The sequence below is a fragment of the Egretta garzetta genome, unplaced genomic scaffold, assembly GCF_000687185.1.
Source record: "Egretta garzetta isolate BGI_Z169 unplaced genomic scaffold, ASM68718v1 scaffold100, whole genome shotgun sequence".
Lineage (NCBI taxonomy): Eukaryota > Metazoa > Chordata > Aves > Pelecaniformes > Ardeidae > Egretta > Egretta garzetta.
In genome coordinates this window covers 854381-879530 of record NW_009258265.1, presented here as the reverse complement: position 1 = coordinate 879530, position 25150 = coordinate 854381, and the positions used below count along the sequence as shown (strand labels likewise).

Sequence of the window (25150 nt, the reverse complement as noted above, 5' to 3'; positions counted from 1 at the left end):
CCTGCCCTGGCACAACTTGAGGCCGTTTCCCCTCGTCCCATCGCCCGTTCCCTGGGAGCAGAGCCCGATCCCCCCCAGCTCCCCCCTCCTGTCAGGCAGTTGTAGGGAGCGATGAGGGCTCCCCTCAGCCTCCTCTGCTCCAGGCTGAACCCCCCCAGCTCCCCCAGCCGCTCCCCAGCAGCCTGGGGCTTCAAATCCCTCCGCAGCTTCGTTGCCCTTCTCTGGACATGTCCCAGTGTTTCCAAGTTAGAAAAATCTCTGGCCTCCCAACTTCTGACGCATGAAGTGGCATTTCCATCAGCTGGGACTCTTGGGGTGCTTGGAGCCTACTTGCCTCAGCTTGCCAAGCTTTCAAGGAGCAGGGTGCAGGCAACAGCCGTCAGCTCCAAGAGCAGCCACTTATTTCACCGTGGCTGAGGTTTGCAAAGGTGCCCGGTCTCTCAGGAGCAGAATCTGGAGGTTTAGGGGCTACACGCGTAACAGTGATCACCTGATGCAGAAATTTAGGAGCTGGCCTCCTGTTGAACTCAATGACTATGGACCTGCTGTGAGAGCACAAGACGGTGCAGGGCGTTCATTTTACACCCATCTGCTAATCAGCTTTTGCCCATTAGAAGCATGGTCACTTATGTCAACATACACTTGCCATATGTTCTTTATACAAATGCTATTTGGTAAGAATCCTTTGTCCACCATTACACACGTGTCTCCACATGAAAGATAAATTTTCTCCTTCCTTCAGTGCAACACTGACTTTCCTGCTTGGATGCCTCCTCTCCCAGCACTCAGGTCATCACCAGCCATTTATTACCACCCAACAGAAAATCTTTTTCTCTTTTGAAGCTTTGATTTCCTTTTAACTCTCATCCATTACATATCACCCCTTTGGTTTCAAGTTAAAAGACAGTCACAGGTAGCACTAAAGAGAATAAAACACAAAGTTATTCTGACCTCTTTCAGACTGAAAAATAATTTGTAGAGTTCTGTTACCTTTTGTACCAATTCAATGTAATAATTAGTCCAAGGTAAGAGCTAACAGGAGGGCAGACGCTCTCTTTGCCAGCAAGTTACCATAAAGCCGTTAGCGAGCTCTTTGCTGCAGCGGGCATCAGCCTTCCTTTCGATTGAGATCACCCCCATTTAAAAATAAGTTGTCTCTGGGTAGTGTACTGAAGTATAGTAATATACAATTAAGTTTTGATCATCACTTAACTCGATTACCTGTTTTGTGGGTTAATCACTATGCTGTCCCACAACACACCTCAGCTATGGCTCAGTACTACACATTGTACGGCCAGGTTTCACTCTAAACTGCTGTTTAAAACTGCCCCAAGTCTAGAAAAATGACACTGAAAACTTCTGAGTAGGCTTCTCTATACAGAAAAACATTTTAAACAAATTCTTAGTGGTTAATCTTAAGTACCTTTTTAGTATTCACCTTCTTCCTTTTTATAGCTTACTGCAAACAACCGAAAGGTGACAACACAGCGTTTAAAACATCAGCAGCACTCTTGTGTGTCCTTTTCACACCTACCAATCCAGTTCAATGCATGTTTTAAAGATCCTTTCCCCCTCCTCCCTTCTGCAAGACAGCCCTGGATTGCTACTCACTGCGCTAGGAGGAGACTCAGGGACTTCTTGGTGACCACCCCGGCAAGCTCCTGGTTTGGTACGTGGCACTGCCGCCACGGGAGCACGTAAACCCACGCCTGCTGCTCAAGCCTACACATCCAATTCAGAAAGCAAGCTTCATCTCAACCTCCCCTTTGGAAGTCTGTAATGTAAGTTTGTATACGTAATTTTTAACGTGAAACCTGTTTTCAAAATTAAACAGGAAATTAGATCGCTGTGTTAAGATTTTTATACATAAGGCGGATTTACAGAGATTTAATTACTTCTTAAAAATAACCATAGTGGTGTGGCTCCTCATTATTAAGGCTCCTCAATTATTAAGCACTTCACACACCGGCAGCTCAGGAACTTTTTCAGATCTCACTTTTATGGAAGTTATCTGCCTCCTCTTTCCATCAGTTTTGCTGAGCAGATGTGCCCAAACTACGGGCTACTGATTTGCCCAAGGGTTGCAGAGGCCTGGGACACTGCATGAAGAAAGCCCCAGTGTCATCTCAGCCTGCACTTTATTGACGCTCCATTAAATTACTGCAAAAGTCACCTTCCACATTTTATGAACATTCCCAGTATTACTGATGCACATAAGTAACGGCTGAAATTTTAGTATCAGTATTACGTGGCAGGAAATAAAAGGGGTCTTTGAGTACAAGCAAGCTGGCAGCAAACCGCTCTTGGCAAAGGTTTCTTGGCTTCTCTCCTGTCTCACAGCTCACATCAGTATCCGAAAATCATAACATTTTCTGGAATGTACAGGTTAAATTAGGAGATGGGGTTTTGAGCTCATTTTCAGAGAGGACGTTCGGTGAATTGGTATAATCTGTATCAAGAAAATGGATTATTTTTACAGGTTTACCTCTTTGTTGCCTTTATTTTATACATATTTTATGTTACTGCCCAACCAAAACCAAGTACCACAGCACAAAGACACTCACTGATTAGAAAAAACACTTCCAGCCTGAAAAACTGCTCATGTGACTGAGCGTTTATACTGCAAAGAGAACACATGATGAGCACAAACAAATGTGTAACATAATGAAATATTACTGACTTCTAATGCTGGAAAATGCATTGGAAATTTAAAATTAGTTTTAACGTACACGAAGAGTAGGGACAATTCATTAAAATTTATTAAAAACATTAAGACTTTGGAGAACTCTGCAATGCTGCTTTAACTCTAAGTTGGTTGTAACTTCACAAATATGCTAAATACCATATTAACAAGGAATACACACTAGTTAGATCATAAGGAAAAGAAAAGAAGGCGGCAAGGTAAAAAGTAACTTTTATGTCAAGAATGTCCTGGTTGCTTGATAATTATGAATTTTTTTGTTCATACCTAACAAGAAATTCATATGCACCTCAAGAGAAGAACAAGTTAATGTAGGTCCACCATCACCTTAATTATAATTCTTACTTAGAACTGCTTGCAAACCAGCTGCCTGTAAAGTTTAAAAAAAAAAACCCCTATCATATTTCTTCAGACACCTCCAATTCAGAAGTAAGAGGGAGCCATTCCCTGTTACAGAGACACTCATCTCTAGGATTCAGCCAACAGACTTCAGCAAATACAACTTACCTGCAAATACAGGGCAAGTAAAGCATCAGCATAAAGAAACTGTGCTCCGTGGAGAAGTCCTTTAATCCTCGATCAAATCTGCAGCCAAGATCAGTGGGCATCTTTGAGAGTACACAGTATTTACTCAAGGAAGCTTACACGTACTCACTGAAAGGGGCTTTTACAATTAAGGAAGTAAAAGGCAGGAGCTCTTTCACAATGTTCTCTTCTTGCTGTACTGGCCATGACGAATGGCCAAGCCATCCTCCCCGTTGTCAACACTGTTTTATCCACAGCACATGGCAAAGGCAACGCTGCCAGCAGCAGCAGAAGCCAGAAGGATACCTTGCACATAGCCAAGGCGCATCTACCGGTCTCCTTTCTCCCTGGCTTCTCCCCTCCAAAGCCCAAAGACCTCTTCCCTTCACAGGAGATTAATCGGGCTCCCTGGCCCTGAGCTGCTACGTTATTCATTCTCTCTGCTGGAGAAGCTGGAGCCAGGCCAGCCGCCTGGATTTCTTTCATGCACAGTGTCCTGAAGAGACACATTTGGAAAAAGCACCCTGTGATAAATCATTACTGTTGCCAAGTATAGTTACAAAATACTAACAGACTTTCTGTCTTGAAAAGAAAGAAAAAACCCAAAGTTGCCATTAACCTCTTGTACTTCTTTAATTTTCCAGAATATACTTTTCTTTCTTGTTATCCTAATGAATTTAAAAGGAACTAGGTAGAAGGCCAGCTTTCAAATTAATCTAATCTAGTCACTTAAGAATGCAGGTATCACACAACAGGATTGTCAGAAGTGCCCGAGAAGCCTACGTACTCCTCCTCATTTGGTATTTAAGAACTCCCAGAAAATCTCACAAAAGTGAAGTTAAAAATACTTTTTTTAAAATGGCCCGCATCTGAAGAATTTATATTAAAAATTGGATCAATTTGTTTAGTAAAATGAAAATTACTCTTTCAGTTTAAGGTTGTCACACAACCAGCCATCCCTGTTTGGTTAAAAATATGGGTTTATAAATATAAAATCAAAAAGCTCAAAGTCAGTGCACCGTATCTTTCCGCAACTGTAACACTGCTATGACACGCAGTGTGGGAAATACTTCTCTTGGGAAAACAGGAAGAAAATTAAGAAAACTGACTTGAATTAATAAGCAAATTCTTATGACAAGGCCTGCTTCACTGTCATTATGTACTTATGAAGTAGCCTCTGTTTCATTTGATTTTTGTCTCACTGTGCCCTCATTTTACTGAAGTGCTTTCAGGTGCGGCTCCTGCTGTCAGCCTGTCTCAGCCTCTCCCAAGTGCGATGCTGAACGGGTAGGAATAAACAGCACACTCCCTCCCGAGACGCTTCAGAAAATAAAGGAAGAAGTTTTATTTTCATGACTTCACACGTATTTTGAAGTGATGATCGTCTCTCTGGAGTGCATCAAGAAAAGAGGTAAACTTTGCTGGTCGCACAAAGAACAACCAGCAGAGACAAATGTCTCCATTTAATAGCAAGGATGCGTCTCGGGCACATGCAGTGAGCAAAAAGTTCCTGTTTTGTTTAATTGTCAATAAAGAGAAGATAAATAATAGCTGGATATTCAGCTTATAAACTGTTAGTGGGCTTTTATCTTGCAGGTCAGCTTTCAGGGCAACATTTCCTAGCTAAGGATCATTTATCAGCCATGTGGATCAGCAGACAGTACTAAAAGGCAGCTGTGATGATTATAGACACCTAGAATTCAAATTTTTCTTACATTTTAGAACTTTGATCAACTGAAGTCTTCCTAGATGTCTGTATTTAATAACACAGCACTGTTTTAAACTTTCAAACAAATTTTGTTCATGCAAGATACTAATTAAAAATACAGATGCAGTTTTGAACTTGAATTTCTAAACAAAAGAAAGTGCAGAAACACCACCAAGAATGCTTTCTGTAGCCTTTTATTGCTTTTAATAAAACAGTGTTGGTAACTCAGTGATCAGAAAGATATTTCACTGAGAACAACTTCAAGGAATACTTTAAAAAAGAAGTGTAAGCAGATGACTCGATCATTTAAAAATCAGACAAGAACATCATGACAAATGAATCATCTAAATGCACTATTAATTCTTGTGGTATCAATGAAAAGTGTTTCAATATAAATTAAAAGCAGACTAATTTGTATTGAGTGTGAAAATAAATTCACATATTAATACTTCACTTGAGCTTGTAACAAAAGACAATTCAAATATAAATTAAATGCCTCTTTTTAAATTGGTATATTGGAATCATGAGATAATCCATGATCTTCATTTCTTACTTGAAGAAGCAACTGCAAATCCAGTTCACCAGATGATTATTTTTTATCTGTTGGCAATTAGTAACAGGGGTGTCAGAGGGGAGCTGGTGGCTGATAGTATACACATGGCTTCATGAACCACTTTGTCATAATTCACCTAAAAGAAGATGCTGATTTTCAAACCTGCTGAAATGACCCAAACCACCTTCTGCTAAGATCTGGACACCCTGACAAAGCTTCTTGTAAAACCACATCCCTAAATTTGCTTAGATCTGGGGGGGTGGGGGGTTGTACACTAAGAGAGAATGGGTCAGTTTCTATACCGATCACATCCTCAAGAAGAAAACAACGATATAAAAGGAAAATTAAATCCTTCCACATCAGAAATATCTTGCAGCAAAAAGTTCCACAATTGCCTCAAGTAGGTCATTTAAAAATGGAAGCTTGGGCAAAAATTATCCCTGGGTTATCTAAAAATATATCCAATATTAAAAAAAGAAGTCCTCATATGCATGTTGAGAGAGTTTAGTCAGGAACAGTCTGAAGAAGATAAAGTTCTAAAGAGATGACAGCTTAGAAATCAATCCTCTTATGAAGAAAAGATAATTTTTCCATCAAAATATTAGTAAGTACTAGACACTTACTCTTCCTTAAGGAAAAAAGAAAGAGCAAGTGCAACTCCAATAAAGAGAATGTAATAACCATGTTACAGACATTGATTTGCCAACACTTAGTACAGGTAGTTCATGCATCAAAGGGAAGCTCATATGAATGAAGTCAAACTTATGTCTTGTTTATCTCCGTGTATGCAAACCCAGTAACTTTACATGCATAGTGCTGAACTGGGAGCTGCAAAAACCACATTAAAAAAGCCATAGAAAAACCCTGGAGGCTGGGAAGAGGATGCAGGAGAAGGGAGATGACTTTAACCTTTACTGAGTTGTATTTGTATACATCATGCGTTAGAACAAGTCACTATAGTTCAGAAGGTTTTACATAAGCTGGCCAATACTAAGCACACAAAAATCCCTCAAAAATAAAAGTATGAATCATACCTGGAATATAAGTCTGGGATGGAGCGATATGGTTGCAACATCTGTCAATGTAATAAACAAATGGAAGAATCTGTATCAATGCTTCCCCGGGATAAGTCACACTGAATATAAATAATATTTATCTTTAGGTACTGAAAAAAATTGTGATACAGAAAAATGCCACGTCTTTGGTGGAAATTTAAGTAAAGGCATGCTTAGACTCTGAAGGATTAATAATACTGAGGAGAATGTGATAAAAATGGATCTGGTTAACAGACGCTTAAGGCCAGAGGGTTCAGCTCTCTGGAGACCGCACTGAAGACAAACCAACCTCTTCAAAATACACCCACTGCAGACCAGAAGAACAGGCAAGGTTTGCCCTCTAGTTGTGCTCCAAAGAGTGAAAGGACACCAGGGATCCAGTGAGCGGGTACGTACACAAAACCAGCAGCGCTTCAAGCGAAGAGGCTCAGTCATCTTTGTAACAGCATACTCTGAGCAGCCACAGGCAGCGTTGGCCTGGCCCCGAGTGGTAACTCGCTGCAATCCATGTACCTCTTGCAGCATCTAGCAACATGACCTTTCGTTTATCAAAGAAATAAAAAATAATTCATGACACAGGCTTTGTTTCATTTTGTTTGGGAATACTCCTACCGCACTGCAAGAGAGAACACTTCCAGCTGGCGCAGAAGCACTTGATATCCAAAGAATGTTTTGCACATGGAGCACAGAATCAGCGCGCAGTTTCCTAAGATTCCTCCCTTCTTGTGAAAGGTTACAAAAATGCAGATTGTTTCTTAACTGTGATTAAATACCAAAATTAAATAAAAAAAACAAGCAGTACTGTGAAGTCCCAGAAAGTTCCTCACGATCCTGTGACATACTTTTGCTAAAGCTGCTTCTACTCCTACCACAACAGCAGCTCGTCACGGTTAGCATTTTGGATCTGATCAAGCTAGAATCACCTTGGGACGCAACGTCAGCTGGCCGTATAGCCAAAGAGTACATCAATCTCTCCACTCAGAGCTGGCTCTGACATACGGGGGTATTCTGATGCTTCTCTCAGAGCAATAACTACAACTCTCCTGGCCATCACACCTCATCCATCTTCTTCTATATTCTTTGCTGCTTACTTTATAACTGGATAGTTGAAAAATCAAACATACTGAAAATGAAATTCAATAAAGTAACAACTTCATAACACCTTCCACCATCCAGTTACAGTCTCATCTTGGCTTTTATCATCACATTTAGAAGCTTAAACACAAAATGAAATTATGAGACAAGAGGCTTATTTTGCACTCGGAGATTTTATAATGGAACGGGGAATACGGACTCCATCCATCCCGTACAGCAATTAATATTTCTTCTCTCCACGCTATTTTATAATATTAAAAGGATACCTAGAAAAACCTTCCTTCCTCCTCCCTGAGTACAAAAAGCACGATTTCTGCCTTGCAAGCATCCGTGCCACATGCTCTGCCACTCAAAGTTTCTAGTTTATATTCCTTGTATTACCTATGCTACATAAAGAAAATTATATATTGCTGCTAAAAGATTATTCTCTTGTGGTCTCATTGAACTTATTCCTACAAGTTAATCAGAGAAAAGACACTGAAGTATAAGCCTTTCACAAACCTCTTGACAACACAGACTCCAAAGAAGCTAAATTTAGTACTAAAAGTTGTGAAAAGCCACCTTGAAAGAACATTTCGCAAAGAGCTGAATTCATTCTTAGAAGATGAATTCAACTCACCTGCTGCAGTACTGCACACTTGCATGCTCTATGATGAGAAAGAGATCCGCCCAGTTCATCTACCGATGTCATTCATTGCTTGGAAAATCTTCTTGAAATTGTGCCAAGCCATGTGATGTGAAAATTCACAGGCTAATTAGTAAAGGAAATTACCTACAGCTTTCTATGATTGACATCAATTAATTTGAAATCATTGCAGGCAGAATTTCACTGCAAACAGAAATAACAGTTTCAACATTCAAAAAGAACAAAAATACAAAGCCTGATACTTAGCTTAAACTTTTCTCCATTTTAATTATTTCTCCTGCACGTGAAAATGTTTGATTAGTTTTGTGCCACATCAAGTTCTGATTACAAGAAAATAGACGTTCAGCACGCTGAGGTAAAATGACAAAAAATAAACATGCAAGTGTTGAATATTTCTAAAACAATTTCTTTATTTAGAAACATTTAATACTTAATAAGCTTCCAGAATTGTGAATAACATTACTTTTAGTTTGCTTGTATAAAAAACAGAAATCCATTTTTACAGATGAGATTATTCATTTTGTTTAAATCATCTGTAAAGTTAAGGAATCCAAGTTTGTTGCTTACCTAAGAACTGGGGTAGGCTTGTTCCAGTAGAGAAGGCAAAGATCAATCATTAGACACTACTGATGTTACAGATGAAACACTTGAATGCACAGATACAAACTTTTGTTCTTAATTGTCTTGTCTATATTGTAATGTAGATTAGTCTATAAACTAATGTAGATACAGCCATTAAGGTTTCCTCAGGCATCCTGGAAAGGACATTCCACTTTCCCAACAGTCTGGCTTAACAAATCCCTCAAATTGATTATGTTACTTTCTTTGGAAGCAAGCATGCTTATTCTTTTTGAACTGTAGATGAGAAAACTTTTTTCTTTGAGGAATGAGAGAAGGCAAGGTCATTTGACACGGAAAAATGTGACTTTATCTCCTTTGCATAGCACCATGGTGCATTTCAGCATAGCTTTTGATACACGATTTCTCAGAAAACTTCTACTCCCTCTACTGGTTCAGCAAGAGTAAGGCTATTACATGCCCACTAGTACGTGTGAACACCACCATGAAATCCCAGATGTATCCAAAAAGACACAGAATATACGTATTTTATTCTGTTCCCCTTACATACCTGTGTTGCTACAGTCTGACTGTAATAGTATACTGATATATTTCTTTCCTTAGCCCCAAAAATTTTTAGTAACAGAACTGATGCTTTTGATTTGCTTAGCACCTATGCTGTATTGCCTTTTAAAGCTCAACTTGTTGACTCACGTAGTACGCAGTACAATGATTCTGACTCCATCCCCTGTCCAGCCTGTTGCTAAAGATGCTATATACTGCTGGCACCAGTATCAACCCCTGACAAATGCTCCTCATAACTGGCCACCAGTTATGACTTTGAACTTTTGATCACTCTCCTTTCAGCCTGGCAATCCAGTCAGCTTTCCTCTCAGGCTGCAGTCCATCTATCTAGCCCGCATCCCCTCCAGCTGGCCCCAAGGGTCTTACAGACGGTGTTGAAAGCCTTGCTAAAGGAGGTGTAAGCTGTGTCCACCACCACGTTCCCATCTGCAGAGGCAGTCACTTCATCACTGAAGGCAACCAGGCTGCTCAAGCACAATTTGTAACTTGATAGATCTTTCTGTGTCAGCTTTTCCCAATGACCTTCTTGTCTTTCATGCCTAGAAATGGCTTTGAAGCAGTCTTCATAATTTTTCCCGTGACTGAGCCGAGGCTGTCAAGTCTGTATTTCCCCAGACCCCTCGTTTCCCTTAGATGGGTGTAATGCTTGCCTTCTCCCAGTCCCCAGTGACCTTCTCATGCTCCTTGGCACATACCTTCCAGCTTCCTACACTCTCCTGTGAAGATACAGAGATGCCAGAAGCGAGCTCTGGTGGAAAGCATCTGGAGAATGACTGGGGAGCTCCAGTTCGTAACAGCCTTATTACAGCTTTCACACAACACTATGTACACTGATATCCTTTGCGTGAAGAGCCTGTTCAAAGCTCTTTAAAGGTTTATTAGCAGATATCAGTACGGCAAAAAGCCAGTTGTGTTCTTTAAGCAGCATTCAGCAGTTAGTCAACAGGGATTAAAGCTGCTAGGTTGCACAACTGAACAGTTCTGCTTACAAAAATCCCTTTTTGACAAAAAAAAGAGGATCTAAAAGGAAATTTTAAAATTCTCTCTAAAAATTTACTATATTCACTATGCAGCTCCATTAAAACTGTGGGCAAATGCAGTAGAAACAAACACCATGTAATGAGGAAGACAGATACTCCCAACATGATGCTTCCCTCTTTTCTTCCAAGCCTCCTACCTTCCTTCTATAGCCAGAAACAAGAGCAGCTTCCACAGCTATGCTGGCAGCCCCAGACATCCCTCACCAGCACCCCTTGCTTTCTCATCTTGCTCATTCCTGCATGAAATCAAAGCTTATCCAGAAGACCACTGAATTCCATGAGCTCCAGTCAAATACTGCTTTCTGCCAGTACAACACTCAATGGCAAGCATTACACATAATCTACAAAGGCAAATCATTGCTTCTGTAGTTTCTGACAGCCCAAAACCAAGCACGGACAGTGAAGGCTTCCAGGTAAGTCTGGAGAGAGAAAAGGTGGTGGATGGCACAGGGGAGCCGACCACTACCTAAGGGCAGAGCTCTGAAGGGGAAATGGCACAACCTGCAAACATTACCACTCCCTGAGCCCTTTAATTTCAAAAATCAATTCCCTTGTTTGCAGAAAGGATGCCCACATAAAGGACTGGTTTAAAAAGCCTTTTTCTTTTCCCTTGAAGAAACTCTCTGGAGGTTAAAGAGCTCCGAACAACATACGAGGACAGCAGAAGGGGAGATGGCTGCCGTAATGGAAGCAGCATTCAGAGTGGAGCAGGAGGACAAATCAGCCCCTGCTATTGGAAGGGACTTCGATGAATTAATCTCAGCAATCAGATCTCTAGAATCGCTAATGAAGGGAAAGGTTTGAGAAGGATTAAAGCCGATACAGAAGAACTTGAGAATGGGCCCGCTGACCTAGAGATAAATCTGGACGAAACCCATCAAGTAGGAGTATGTCTGAAAAATAAGATGTGCATGGCTGAGGAAAAAGGAGTGCTTGTAGATGCACTGATAGAAATAGAAAATGGGGAAACAGCAAAAGAAAAAGCACTAGCTCCCAGCAGCTATAAAGGAGACAATCCTGTCCAATACTCGGGGTATGCCTCCCTCTCTTTTTTAGCCATTTGCAACAGATACAGCAATCAGCATAGAAGAAATGTATCAACCATTTTTCTCTCGCCTTCCCAAACCCATGTACCTAATTTTACAACTTAACCTTTTTGAACAAATGGGACAGAGCCTAAAGATTCTTTCACTCATTTTGGTGGGGGGGAACAAAAAAAGAACATTTCAAGCTCCAATACAGGCTACTTTAATGAAAAGGGAGGAACTAAATAAGAACTGCACCTGTATTAAAACAGTAAATATACATGATACACAGGGCCTGACTTTCAAACGTTGTTACATACTGAAGAGAACAGTATGTGAGTGGGGAAAAAGGATTTAGGATTCCCCAAAATTTAAGCCTCATTATAAAGAGCCTAAAAGACAGCGATACTGACCTATCATAAAAAAAAAAAAATAAAAAAAAAAAAATCAGACATTAAGAAATATGGCATTCTTCCAATTCCCTCACAAAATATGAAGCCAAAAACTTGGCAATACTGAGGAGAACTACAAGATTATGAGTATTCAAGAAGATTTATCTCAAAGAAAGCATAAGAAATTGAACCATTCCAGATTCCAGAACTAACGCAGTAAAATGCAGTAATCTGGTGGGCTGAAACGTTGAGAAAAGTGGAGGAAAGGCATAGTGTAAAGTTTGAAAACGGGGCAAAGAAAAAAGTTTTGTAAGTGTACCACAAGAAGTTAGAAGGAGAGGGTTGAGGCAAGGAGGAAGGCTTAAGATATGGCTCTCAAAAACTCTGCATATGCAAATCATTTAAGAATACCATGTAACACCATGACATGACAATCAGAAAATACCAGAAAGGACTAAAAATCCCTCTCCAGAAGAAGATTAGCATATACGTCTGTATTTGATAAGCGCAAAACAGATAAAGAATAAAGCAATAAATTAAATCTCAAGACAGTGGAAAAAGCCACAAAAAGGTTGTGGAAAGAAAACTCACTGAATGGTGCTTCAGGTAATGAAGTCACTTTTAGGGCTCTGGAAACACAAGAGGTGGGGTGAGGATATCCACTGCTTGTTACTCATAACAGGATGGAAGCAGCCTTAGTCAACACTCTTGTTGTTACAGCTGGTGATGTTCAAATTTGTGAAAATATTGGCAAGGCTTTGGCTGACAGAGCTGCATTATCCCCGGTTCCCCCCATACACTCACACGCAGAAGCATAAAACAATACAGGTTGATAAACTCTAGTGGAAGGGTTGAGTCAATTAATGAAAAAAAATTATAAACACAGTAAAGGACTGAAGAGACCTGTCAAATAAGAATTTTTTACGAGCTATGAGGGAAGTTAGGTTAACACCTGTAGCGTTATTAAAAAAAAAAAAAAAAAAAAAAAAGGGCATTTGTGGATCAGAAGTAGAGAAATAAATATTAGAATAAGATGGGCACTAGCTGCTAGAATTCCAAGATAGCTGAGCAGGAGAGAAGCAGGAACTTTATTGTCCAAGCATCTTTTATTTGTCTGGGAAGAGAACTTGGTATATGAATGAGACAGATTCTGACCAAATAAATATGCCTGACTAAGATGAAAAACGAGTGCGTGTGTGCACATGTACACACATTATCTTCCAGATATATTTTCTTGCTAAGAAGAAATACATTAAATTACATAAATGAAAAATGTAACTTTCAGGAAGGGTCAGTTCATTCTTAATAAATTCAAGGCCAAGACTTCACTGTGGTCAGAGGGGCTATGGGTTTGTCCACATACTTTAGACTTGTTTAAAAACAGATTTATGAAAAACTAGCAAAGCTTTTGGAAGAAAATGGTCTGAATTATTATTTGGATGGAAGACCTTGAACATGTGGACACATTTGGTATTCAGTACCACAATACATTCTCTAAGTCTAAAAGGTCTTTTAATATCTCATTTCTAATACCTTCTTAAATTAAGTTATCCCAGCGTGTACAGGACCCACCAGCTGGATCTCATCACTCAGCGATTTCTTTCAGAAATGAAATCCAAAAAGCATTTGTGACCCTCCAGAACTCTTTTCGGGTAAAAATTAGACTTAGACTTCCAAAAGAGATCAGATAGGTAAGAAACTGCATAGAGTTCTGGCAAAGCAGTGATGAGACCTTCACAGAAATGCCTTTTATCTTAGAAAGGCAAGAATCAAAAGAGAAGAGCATTTGACAGGGGCTCTTTTTGTCCTGGAATTAAAATATAAAGTGGCAGGTTCCAAAAGGCCCTATAAATACATTGGAAGTTAGAAGTAATTGGCTCTCCCCAAACCAGGAAAGAAGAACCAGTTTTAAAAACGCTACACCAAAAATATTATGACTGACAGGCAGGGTCCTAGCTGGTAAGCTTGAGATAAAAATTGTGTGCATTGTATCAGTTAAGAACAAGTAAGATACAATTCCTAACTAACTCAGAAGAAAAAGGCAGACCCTTTGGGCTAGTTTATAAAGGATTACATGCCTCAGATAAATTTAACATGCAAAAAAAAAAAAAAAAAAAAAAGACACAAGAGTACTTTAAGAATCTGCCTCAGCCTCCGCCAGAAATAAAAGGCACAAATTCCTGGACTTACACCTCAAAAAGTGAAGAGAAATATAAAACCAAATAAAACGTGCAGTTTTGCAGCTGAATTTTACTAGGTCCTAAAGGGAATCTCAACTCTTACAGTAGTATTAATTTAATGCGATAACGTAAGAAGGAAATAGTCCATCTGCTTGGAAAACAAACTAGGATAATTATAATAGGTGGAAAGATCGGATCCATTACACAGGCTTATTTCACTAACATGATCCTGGAATGAATATATTAGTGGATTGATCTGATGTAAACTCATTAAATACCTACCCAGATCAATGAATGTTTAGTATAAGCAAGCAAACTGCAGATAAATATAAGACGGGTCCTTAATAGAGCAGATAAAAACAATAGAGTACCTTATAGTCTCTGGATTCAGAGAACAGAACAAAATTGCCCTGGAAGGGCTGAACTATGGGGAGAGAAGCCTCAAAAAAATTTGTGACAAGCAGCAGCAGGCAGGAGTGCCTGCCCGCAGGCTTTAATGCAAGTGCTTGCCCTAGCCATAGGGCTCCTGGCCACAATCATCGTGCTGGATCTTCAGCCAGAAGGAATAAAACAATGGAGCAAAGCACAGTTCTTTTAAGTTTTAAACCAAACATAGTTTTAGGTAAATTTAGCCCTGCGTACAAACTTTGAGTTAGAAAACTTACATGTCTGCATACCTCTGTAAATTAATTTAGAATAGAAACATAAAGGCAATATGTAACTATACTTGGATCACATTTCAGCTTTAAAGACACTGTTGTCTGGTAGCTTTGTGGAATATCCGTTCATAACAGAGGAAAACACAGCCTAATCAAAATACTATTGCAGGCATAATGCGTCCTCGAGGCATTACTGTAAAGTATCTTGAGTGCCCTTGAGTCACAAGAGAATTTTTAAGACAAGAGATTAAATATGTGCACAAATACACATGCACAGAGTTGCACTGCATACAGTACGCTGCTATGAAATCCTATCAGCACAGTTTTGAAAGTACACACACACAAAATTAACCACAGGAGATTACACAATCTGATGCTGCAGTAGAATTTCATTTATTTGAATTGGCATTACTGCATGTAACTGTACATTCATAGGCACATAATTGGTATTCTTCTTTTATAAATATTTTGTGTGTTCCTGAACCACAATACCATAAACAGTACCAAAGAAAAAAACCACCCCAGCTGAGTCAAAATAAATTTTAACCACAGTTCTTTAGAAAAGTTGCTCAGCAGTTTCTGAAGGAGGAATAATAAGAAGGCATTTTACTGTTACCACTACCAGTGTTCTTTTTAATCATGAAGAATTATCAAAACCACATCACAACATCTAGGAATTGTTAGCTTGACTTCACTGACCCTGTTTGCTAACTATGTTACTGCAAACGAAAGAAACTGCAAAGAACAGTAATTTCAAAGGCCAGTGTGCTCACTTGGATTCCTCAAGAAAAAAAACCTACAATGCCTTTAACTCTGCTTCAAAGGTTTATTCCCGCACTGGAATGTAAAATGACGGGAGTATAGGAAATGAAGATACACACTGCAATTTCATCCAAACCCACACGCACCAGAGACACCCAAGTGGGCGGTCGGTCACCTACCTACGTAATTTAAAATCATTATGTGGAAGGTGAATCAACAGCAGACCTGAAACCTCTAATAGATTACTTTCACAACACACAATTTAGGATTTTGAGTTTGTTCCCAATTCCCAGGGATGGGTGTAGCTCTGGGTTAGAGTCTCCCTGTGCAAACAGGTTGTTCCGGAGACATCTGCCTCTGCTGTCCGGGCAGCTCGTGCTCCCTCTCCCCTGGCTCTGCCCTCCAGATCACACTCTCCTGCAGTGAAACGGCTTCTGAGGCCACAAAGCAAATCAGAGCACCAAAACCATCAGGGAAGCTCCATTTCCAACTTCTATTTAGCAATCTAAATATTGTTAATGAGAAACGTAATTTTAAAAATCCAATAAATACCCAATCTTTTTAATGCACTTGGCTAAAAAAAAAAAAAAAAAAGAAAATCCAGAACCCCCAGTGTCCCACTTAGGCCTCCACAATAACAGCCCCCACAGAATTGTAGCAGCGAAGGTAACAGTCACATAGGTGACCTGAAGGTACGCACTCACCATGCAAACATGTTCTAGGGAATGAAAGGCTTGAACCTGGCTGTTAAATGTACATTTATTTGGGGGGAGGGAGGGGGGGGATTCCTCCAGATCTTTTCCTTTGCATACTGAGAGACTGGGAAGGAAGGGAGGATGAAGAGAAAGGGAGCACAGAGGTTCAGGGTAAGCAAAGCAAAGCAAACCAGATGATGAGTATCAAGTTGAGTTGTTCAGACCAGCACCAAAGGACTACTCTGCCAGTGACAGGGTGACAAATTCCGTCTCTATATTACTAGATAAGTACTCTCCTTTTTATCAGCTTTTAAAGCATCACATTTGTAGTTTGCCAGAATTGCAAAGCAAATAAATATAGCAAATTTTGGGCTTGTAGCGCTGCATGCTACACAGAAATGTACATGGAAGATTTACTGGGTTTTTTCCTTACTGTACTGCAAAGAAATACAGAATTAAATATATTTATTAAAAAGTCTAGGCAGCGATGAATGCATCTAGCGTCATGTTACAGTTTGACAGACTAACACTTATCTGAAAAATTATTTTCCAGTGGAGGGACATTTTCCATTTAGACACTTAATATAACAAACCTTACCGTCTCCTTTTTCTATTCCCTCTCCTCCCCTGAAGAATGCCAAACAGAACTTCTCAATAAAGAAACTTATTTCAAAGGCAGAATTGCAATAAATTATATTAAACATGCAGTATAGTCATTAGGCATTAGAGAAAACCTCATCTACTATTTACTATTTATGTCATGTTGTTTTCCAAGCAGAGCTCTCTCTTTCACGTTCGGCTCAAAGACACAAGTACAGCCCTATCAAATCTTGTTATTCCAGAACTGACATTTTTCATTCACAAAATAAGAAACACATATTCATAAGACTCTGCATATACAAGATCCTTAATATCGCTTTGGGAGATAAGCCAAAAGGAATACTAGAGACTGATAACAGAACATCTGACACAGGTACGGCTTTGTACAGAAACCACAATTTAAGATTATTTGTCTATGTACAGTTTTCCAAAGGCTGTGACTATCACCAGGGGACTTGTACTTTCCTGGGCTTTAAATTGTAAATGTGATACTTCACAGAGATACAAAATCTCAAGAGGACAGAGCCATCTGCTCGTGTGTCTTCCCAAAAACAACTTATCTTTTTATGCAGGTACCTTCCTCAGATTAACCACTCCTGTGACAAAAGACCAAGGAGTTCATAAGGAAAGAGAATCTTCTTCATAAAAGCAGTGAATGACAACCACGACCTCAGGCTCGAATTACCAAGGGCATCTTTGCAAAATATGAGATACACACTAATTACAGTAACTAACGCAAAGAAGTCAACACCGCGATGCACTGCTTAAGCTTTCCATGACCAACGTCTTCAGGACCAACCAACACAAACTGGGACTCTCACCACAAACCAGACTCTTAACAGATTACTGACGTCCAAGGACCAAAACGAAGTCAGTGCTGCCACAAGGCAACTTCAGGACACAGTGAAGCCATACTGCTGAGAAACTTCATTCCCCTTCCCCAAATAAAATCTGGTGTAGTAAGATATTAAGGGCAGCAGAGGGGGAGAATTGGCACTGTAAGAAATAGGAAATAAATTGTTTCAACCAAGGGAAAGCAGCCCATTTTTTCTATTGCCTTTATCACCGTTGTATCTCTGCATCTTCACTCGTGGTTTCCCATGGAATATACATACGAGCTATTTACACAGACGCACAAGCACAAATAAATACTGTATCCCAAAATATTCAAAATGTGCTGCCAGATGGCTTTAAAAAGAAACATGAAAGATCTAATTAAAAGCTCTTACACTGCCAGCTCTCCGGTTTTGGAAATAAATACAAAAGTTAAATAAAAATGTTTTCAAAGCATACCAATATTTTTGTAATGTTTTGCTTCACAGTTACAATCTCTCCTAACCTCCTTCACGGATCAGACAGGCCAAGCCATATGAACCAGTGCTAACTGTAAACTCCTTTCCTGGCATAATGGAAAAAGAGGACTAACAGAACTGGTGACTAAATTCGGACAATTTCTCCCTAATTCCATCTCTTCCCATTCCTCTCTCTCCCTCCTGTTTAAAAAAAAAGAAGAAAAAAAATTGCTACTGCTATCAAGTACTGCTGTAATGAGGAAGATTTCACTACCACAACTTATCACAGGCATTTTCAAGGAAAAAAAATAAATTATTTCCTTAATTTCTATAATTGAAAAATGAACCTTGATGTTAGTTTACTACAGGATTATGTAGAACTATTACTTGTTTTTCCCCACATCTTCATCTCCCCAATAAAAACAGATTGTGGTTTACATGCATGTCTATTCATTTAAAAATGTATTTTTAAATATTAAATTACAGCACAATATTAAAATGAACTAAGATGATGTTTTGAGTCTACAAGATCTACTGAGTACATCTATTCATTAAAAGAAGAAAGACCCAGTAAGACCAAAACACACATAAAAGGAATACTTTCCAACCCTGTAAATAAAACACATGCACGAGAGTTGAGATTTACTTACCACTGGACCTGTTTTTGCGGTTTGACTTCCCTCCTGTAAGAAGCATCTTGAGACTGTTACGAAACATGGTGATCCTGTTCCACTTTCTGTATCCCAAAAACTGTGTAAAGCAAAAGAACAACAGATGTAAAAACAAAACAAAAAAAAAAAAAAATCAACACTCAGATTTGGTCAACAGGAAAACATTACAGAGAAAGTGTAAGAAAGTGAAAAACACAAGATAAAAATTTAGAATGATGGAAAGCTATTTTGCCAATACGTTGCCTAACGATAGAAATCAACATCCATGTAACGCTTACAATTCTGTTTGCTTGCATTCATCCAGGTTATTACCAGGACAACACAATTTCAGCACTGCTAGCACGACCTACCTATTTTGTCAAATGATTTGATCAAATTATTATCACACTGCACTGGGAAAGGCAGAGCATTTAGCAAACGCTGCCTCCATTTCCCATCAGCATTAAAGCCAAACCTATCAGAAAGAGTTGCCATTCACGTTGCTCAGAAAAAGTCAATCTTGTTGACAACAACCCACAGACCACGAAAGCTGTTGTCTTTAGCTCCTGGGCCAGCTGACTGTCAAATTCTCCTGCCAGTTGAATAAACTGTCATGAGGAGGAAAGCCTCTCAAATCTAAAGTTAACTGATGCAAAAAAAAAAAATCAAACAGAAACAGTATCTATAGACTTTCCTCGCTCTACATGTCTCAAAAAAAAGTTGTCTCTGTGCTGTTGAAGATAAAAGAGGGAGCTTCTGGGTTCACCAGACACACTGACAGCTTGTTCTGGCGGAACATGATCTTATTAAAGTAGGTAAACCATCAAAATGGCAACAACAAGAGCAGCTCCTAACTAGACCAAAAGAATAGTAAAGAGTCTTTGATCAGGACATATAATAAACCACAACTTTCCTTCTATTGTGCACATAATATTCCATAGTTACAAGGTAACACATTCATTTTATAGATTCTGATTTTTTTTTTCCTGCAACAATACTAGGTTCTTCTTGGAGGATGCTCAATAAATGCGATCTTGAGTTTCTTCACTTTTATCTAATATTTTCAAGTATATTAATGCAGTAATACCAGTTCAAAGAGCTTTACAATGTGTATTTAAAGCCAAGGAAAGTCCTCTTGATATGACTTACTCACTTGCTGAGAGATACTTAGATTCCAAGGCAGCAACTTGGAGCACAGGCGTTACAAATACCAGTAAGCATGCACGGGTGACCTTAACTTCAGCCTTTCCTGACTTTCAGGAGATTCCATTCACTTACTAGATTCCACAAACAGATTTAGGGGAATGTTTGCCTGCATGCATGCATGCATGAATATTAAACAGGAAATACAGTACTGGCATTTGCTTTGCATCTACAAATCGCTTGAGTATCATCTGGCGTCTTTCTGAGGCATAATGACATCAAAGCACAACGAGCTCGTTTTTAGGCTTATTCCCAGGGCTCCTGAACAAAGCTTAGGCCCCTCTTCGAAGCATCCGACTGCTACATGACTACAAAAAAAATCTCCCATCTGGGCACAAACACAATTGTCTTAAATTTGAATTCTGTTTGTTTAGTTTCTTTAGATGGCTGTTATGTTCCAGCTTACAGCACAGAAAGAGAACTTCTGCATTTACATGTCCTTCCTCTCTCTCTTACAATCTGTTATTAATAAACTCCTTCATATACAACACCCTTTGCAACATATCAGGAGGAGAAAATATGAAGTAGACATTAAATGTAAAGAGGAAGCAACTGAACTCAAAGTGTTATTTGTTTTGGAACATGATAATATTATAATCCTTCCAACATCCCACTAATCCCAATGTATTTATCTAGGCTTTGAGCAAGACAACAAGAAGGCAGTAAACACCTCCTGCTACTATTTGAAGAACTGCTTGAGTCTGAATGTGACTTATTTTTTTGTCCTCTACAATACCAGGCACTATGCCGATATCATAATGTGTATATTTGATTGATCAATTTTTGTTTTGTTTTGTTTTTTTTTTTTTTTTTAGAAAAAGTAGACTCAAGTGGTTCTTATATTAAGCCAAGTGTCATAGCCACAATGAACTACAAGTTTATGAACAGAAAAATGTAAATAATCACCTGGCCACATTTTTCCAAGACAGGCAAAACGAGAAGAGGTGGTTTCTTCATGCTCTGTGACAGTGATATGTAAAAATAAGGAGAAAAAGCTTCACCAGCTATCAGTGTTAATAATGATTCCTACTAATGTATGCTTGCAAGAATACCCCAGTGTGTTTCCAGCAGCAAACTGAGGTACTTCTGGGAGTGCAGCTGCAGCCGTGAGGCACCGAGCAAAGGGCAGGCTAACTGATTAAGAACTGATCCCTTCTGCAGGCAGGTAACACAGCCTGCCCTCAGCTCCTCTACCCAAACCTAACTCACCTGCCCTAACCACCCTAGGGCAGCAAGATAGTGCCACGTGTCTGAGGAAGATCCGGAAAGCATCCCCACGGAAGCCATACCCAGAGCGTGCACCTCCGGTGAATGAAGCAATGATGCCATTTGCAACTCGCAAACTTAAATTATAGGTTTGATTCTCTATTCAAGCTACAGTAAATCAGAATCAGCTCCTCTGCTGATGACAGACTAACGTCAGACTTTGACTATCACCAGCCAGGAATAACGTCCTGTTTTTCATCTTTTACCTGTGGCATTAAGTGCACTAGTTAGCCAATGCAGGTGGAAGGACAAAAGAGGCTTGTGCTCAGCTTGCCGCTTCAGATTTAGGTAAAAAGAGGGTAAAAAAAAAAAAAAAAAATTAACAAAACAATCTTACAGTATTTGGAGAGACTAGGGCAGAAGAGGAAGATCCCACTAAAATCCCACTAAAGAGAACTGTAATGTATTTTCTTTTCCTTTCCTTGTTTGTTTCTTTGTTTTTAAAAAAGCAGCTCTCCAGGTATCCATTTTGAGCGCCATCTAAGTCTGGAAGGACAATCAATCTTCAGAATGCCATTTTCCTCAGAATCAAACTCTCATGGTAACAAGGGCCAGCCCAAAACTTCAAAGTTCCTACGAATTAAGAAGGAGGTTTAGGGACTATCCCCACGTCCGCTTGCACAGAGAAGACAACTTGAGTGGAGCTGTGCTATTAGTGCTGAGGTATAACCTAATTAAACCCAATTATGCTGAAGGAGCCAACTGGACTGACCCTGATCAGTGCCAAAGGTGAGGACGACAGCATCGGTTTGCTAACGATGTTTACCTCTGGCCTTCACATGGCAAACTGGGCCAGAAATTGCTGTGCTGCTACTGGGACTGAATTAAGCTTCTGCACAGGGCATATATAGGGCCTCAATGAATTTGCTGCAAAAGAACACAGAGCAGAGAAAGAACTGATGTCTTGCATTAAGATTTTGAGTTACCAGCCATCGGATGTCTCAAGGACTAATTCCATGTTCTCAGAGCTCACCTAGAAGCCTCAGAGGACTGCTAGATCTTTAGTGACCTGCCCTGGGAGACGGAAAGAAAGTCCTTTTAGTAACAAACCCAGTTTAGCATCAAGTCATGACGTGGTTTCTCACTGCATCTTACAGACAATGTTGTAGTACTCACTAAATTTATATCCTGATTAGGTAAGGTTTTCACAATATAGAGCAGCAGAATCAGCAGGTCACCAAAATCAACTGCTGTTTCTCTTTTGCATGCACAACCACATTATTTCGTGGCTTTGAGCAAATATGGCCACAGCTCTTCCTCTGTTTAGCTAATACTAAGCCAGAAATAATATTTAAGAATAAGCACTCTAAATTAAAAATTCTGTTGGTCATATTAGTTCATGGAATTAGAAGGATTAAATAGCAAATGGTATTACAGTATTAGGAGGAGCTGCATCAGGCATTTTTTCATACCCCCAACGAACTCCTCAACATCTTACAGCCCAGGTTAATTCTCCAGTCTTGCAAGCAGCTGTGTCAGCAGAAGCTAAAAACACAGTATGCTGATGGGGATCCTTTGCACTCCCATTGCCATGGGATACTTCTGTCATCAAATCAGGCAACCGAGAGCTACTGCACTTTATTTGTCACTTAGCTTGTCATTTGTAATCTAATGAAGATACTACGCGTGCAGAAGTCTCCAAACAGCATCAGCAGGTAAATAAAAAGGTTCTGTCTCGATGAACTCTGTTTATAACATCAACGGCACTTCACAGAAGCCTGTTTTTAAAAACAGCTCAAGAATCTTCTGTACAGACTCTGCCACATGTTGTTTTATCTTCCAACAAAGCTAGATTTCAATGAAATACACAAACAAAAACAGTTTCTGGAGCATGAGAAAGTATTAGCACAAATACAATGAAAAAAAAAAAAAAAACCCAAAGGCAAGGGAATAGAGACAGACTGAACGCTGCAAGCTGCAACTTTACACCAAATGCTAAGCTTAAACAAGTCTGCAGTATCTCATTAAATCCTCCTGGAAGACTACGGCCTATTTCATTGGTTTCTTAATTTTAAGACAGAGTTTATAGACAGGCTGTGAAAACTACTTCACATTTTGGGTGGCTACATGTTATTACAGCCCACAGAAGTAATTTTTGCTTCTTTTTAGAGATTTCCTAGGGAAAAATATTGTCTGTCACAGACAGGGAATTTCAAAATCAAAGCAAATTATTTTTGCCCCATATACCACCACTAAAACAGCTACATCCCAGTCCTTTCCTCTTCTGTGATCACCTCACTAAAAATAAATTTTTTTATATATATAGACCTGATTAGTAAAGCTAAGCTCTTTTTCAAAAAAAGTGTTTAATGTCCAATGAGACGTACAAACGTTACTTGGGCACTTGCCATTGCAAGTTTTGGGCAAGTTAGCATTAGAGGTTATTAAATACGTACTTCTCAGAGTGGAACTCTAATCTATGTTTTTTCCAAGAATGAAAAGTTTCTAACTACTAAAGTATTAAAGGAATTCAAGCTAAGTTATATGTGCAATGCACATTTAAGAATTTTATTTCCCCCTTCAGTTTTCAGCTCCTTCCTTGCCTCCATAGTCACACCACCTGTGTAAAAGGACAAGCATTTCAAAAGGTGTTTCTAGAAAGTAAAGTAACTGCAAACATTTTGGTCTTCCAAACATTTTAAAAGAAACAGATTTCTTTACACATGTTGACAATTCTCCTCCTTGAAATCTCAGTCAGGAGGAAGCTCAGTTGGGCTGCCTGTGGATTACGGTGATGTTTACAGGCTTTAGCAGTTCACGGTGGCAGACCAGCGAGTACAGTCAGAGCACAGCCATTGCAGAGCTTTAACTGAATGTGTGAAAAGGACAACTTAGGGAAAAAAAAAACACTTCTAAACTGGTGGTGGTTCAACAATTCTGTCAGCTGCCTCTTCGTATATTAATTTGTAGTTGAAAAGAAGTGAAGTAAAAGCCTGTAAACAAGAACACTTCTGTGCCAGACCATGAGAGCCCATTAGCTCGTTGTCCGGCTCAGGCAGCAGCTCGTACTGTAGCAAATTAAGTCAGAATTTACTCCTAGAACCTTTTCAGCTGAAATTTATGAACTCTATTCAAAAAGTCTCAAAACATTGTAACTATAGATAGAAATAACCACAAAGTATTTGCAAATTTCTATCAAAACACATTTTTCAATGAGAAATCACTAACTCTCTCAGTGACAAACCACTTCCAAAATCCAGAAGACCCTAAGAAGTGTAAATCTTCCAGCATCCTACCTCCACTCAATGCTTTCCCAAGCTGTCGACGGGAACATTACAACATTGCTTAGCAGTATAGTCCCACCCAAATGTGGGCATTGAAAGCCCTCTGTGACAAACCACTTCTGATCATTCAGCACAGAAAGGGCAGGCGTTCCTGCTTCATTTCTATCCAAGTTCATCATTGAAGATGAAATAAAACTTTGCAAATTAGAATTGGCAGCACCAGCTCAATCGAATACACACAGAAGATGATGACAAAGAGAGTTTTAAACCCAAACTCACTAGATAAGCCTTAATTCCTGTACGTTTACTGCTGATGAATACCATGACAACATTCTGTATCGACAAGCAGGAAAATGGTTAGTTCATATCTCATTGCTTATTTCTTCATTCATCTGCTTCTGTCTATCGCAGAGAAAATCCTGAGGCATCACATTTCTTTAGAACAACTTCCCTTAATGAAAAGAGTATTTTTAAAAAGGGTAACTCCTTATATGTTTTTCTGAAAAAGAAAGAACTCCTCTGGCAGAAAATACACACTCCATTATGCAAAATAACGGAAAAGCTTGTTACTCAAAAAATACCCTATTTTAAAAGTTCCTGGTAGCACCAGATTATCTCTTTTCATGAGGGAAGTTAAACTCACTACGTTAAAGATTAAGTAGTGTGTATAATACATTGTATTAAGACACCTAATAATAATAACAACAACATTGTATATTAAGGTGCCAAAAAAGGT

General features: G+C 39.3%; 1 protein-coding gene across 1 annotated transcript in view; it reads right to left on the bottom strand.

Moving 5' to 3' along the window:
* The window catches only part of TANC2 (tetratricopeptide repeat, ankyrin repeat and coiled-coil containing 2), a 221631-nt gene extending 202843 nt beyond the window's left edge, over positions 1-18788 (bottom strand). The window contains 1 exon segment of the mRNA XM_035903288.1: positions 18722-18788. Within this exon segment, the coding sequence (XP_035759181.1) occupies positions 18722-18788 (67 nt within the window).
* Between the last annotated feature and the right edge of the window lie 6362 nt (positions 18789-25150).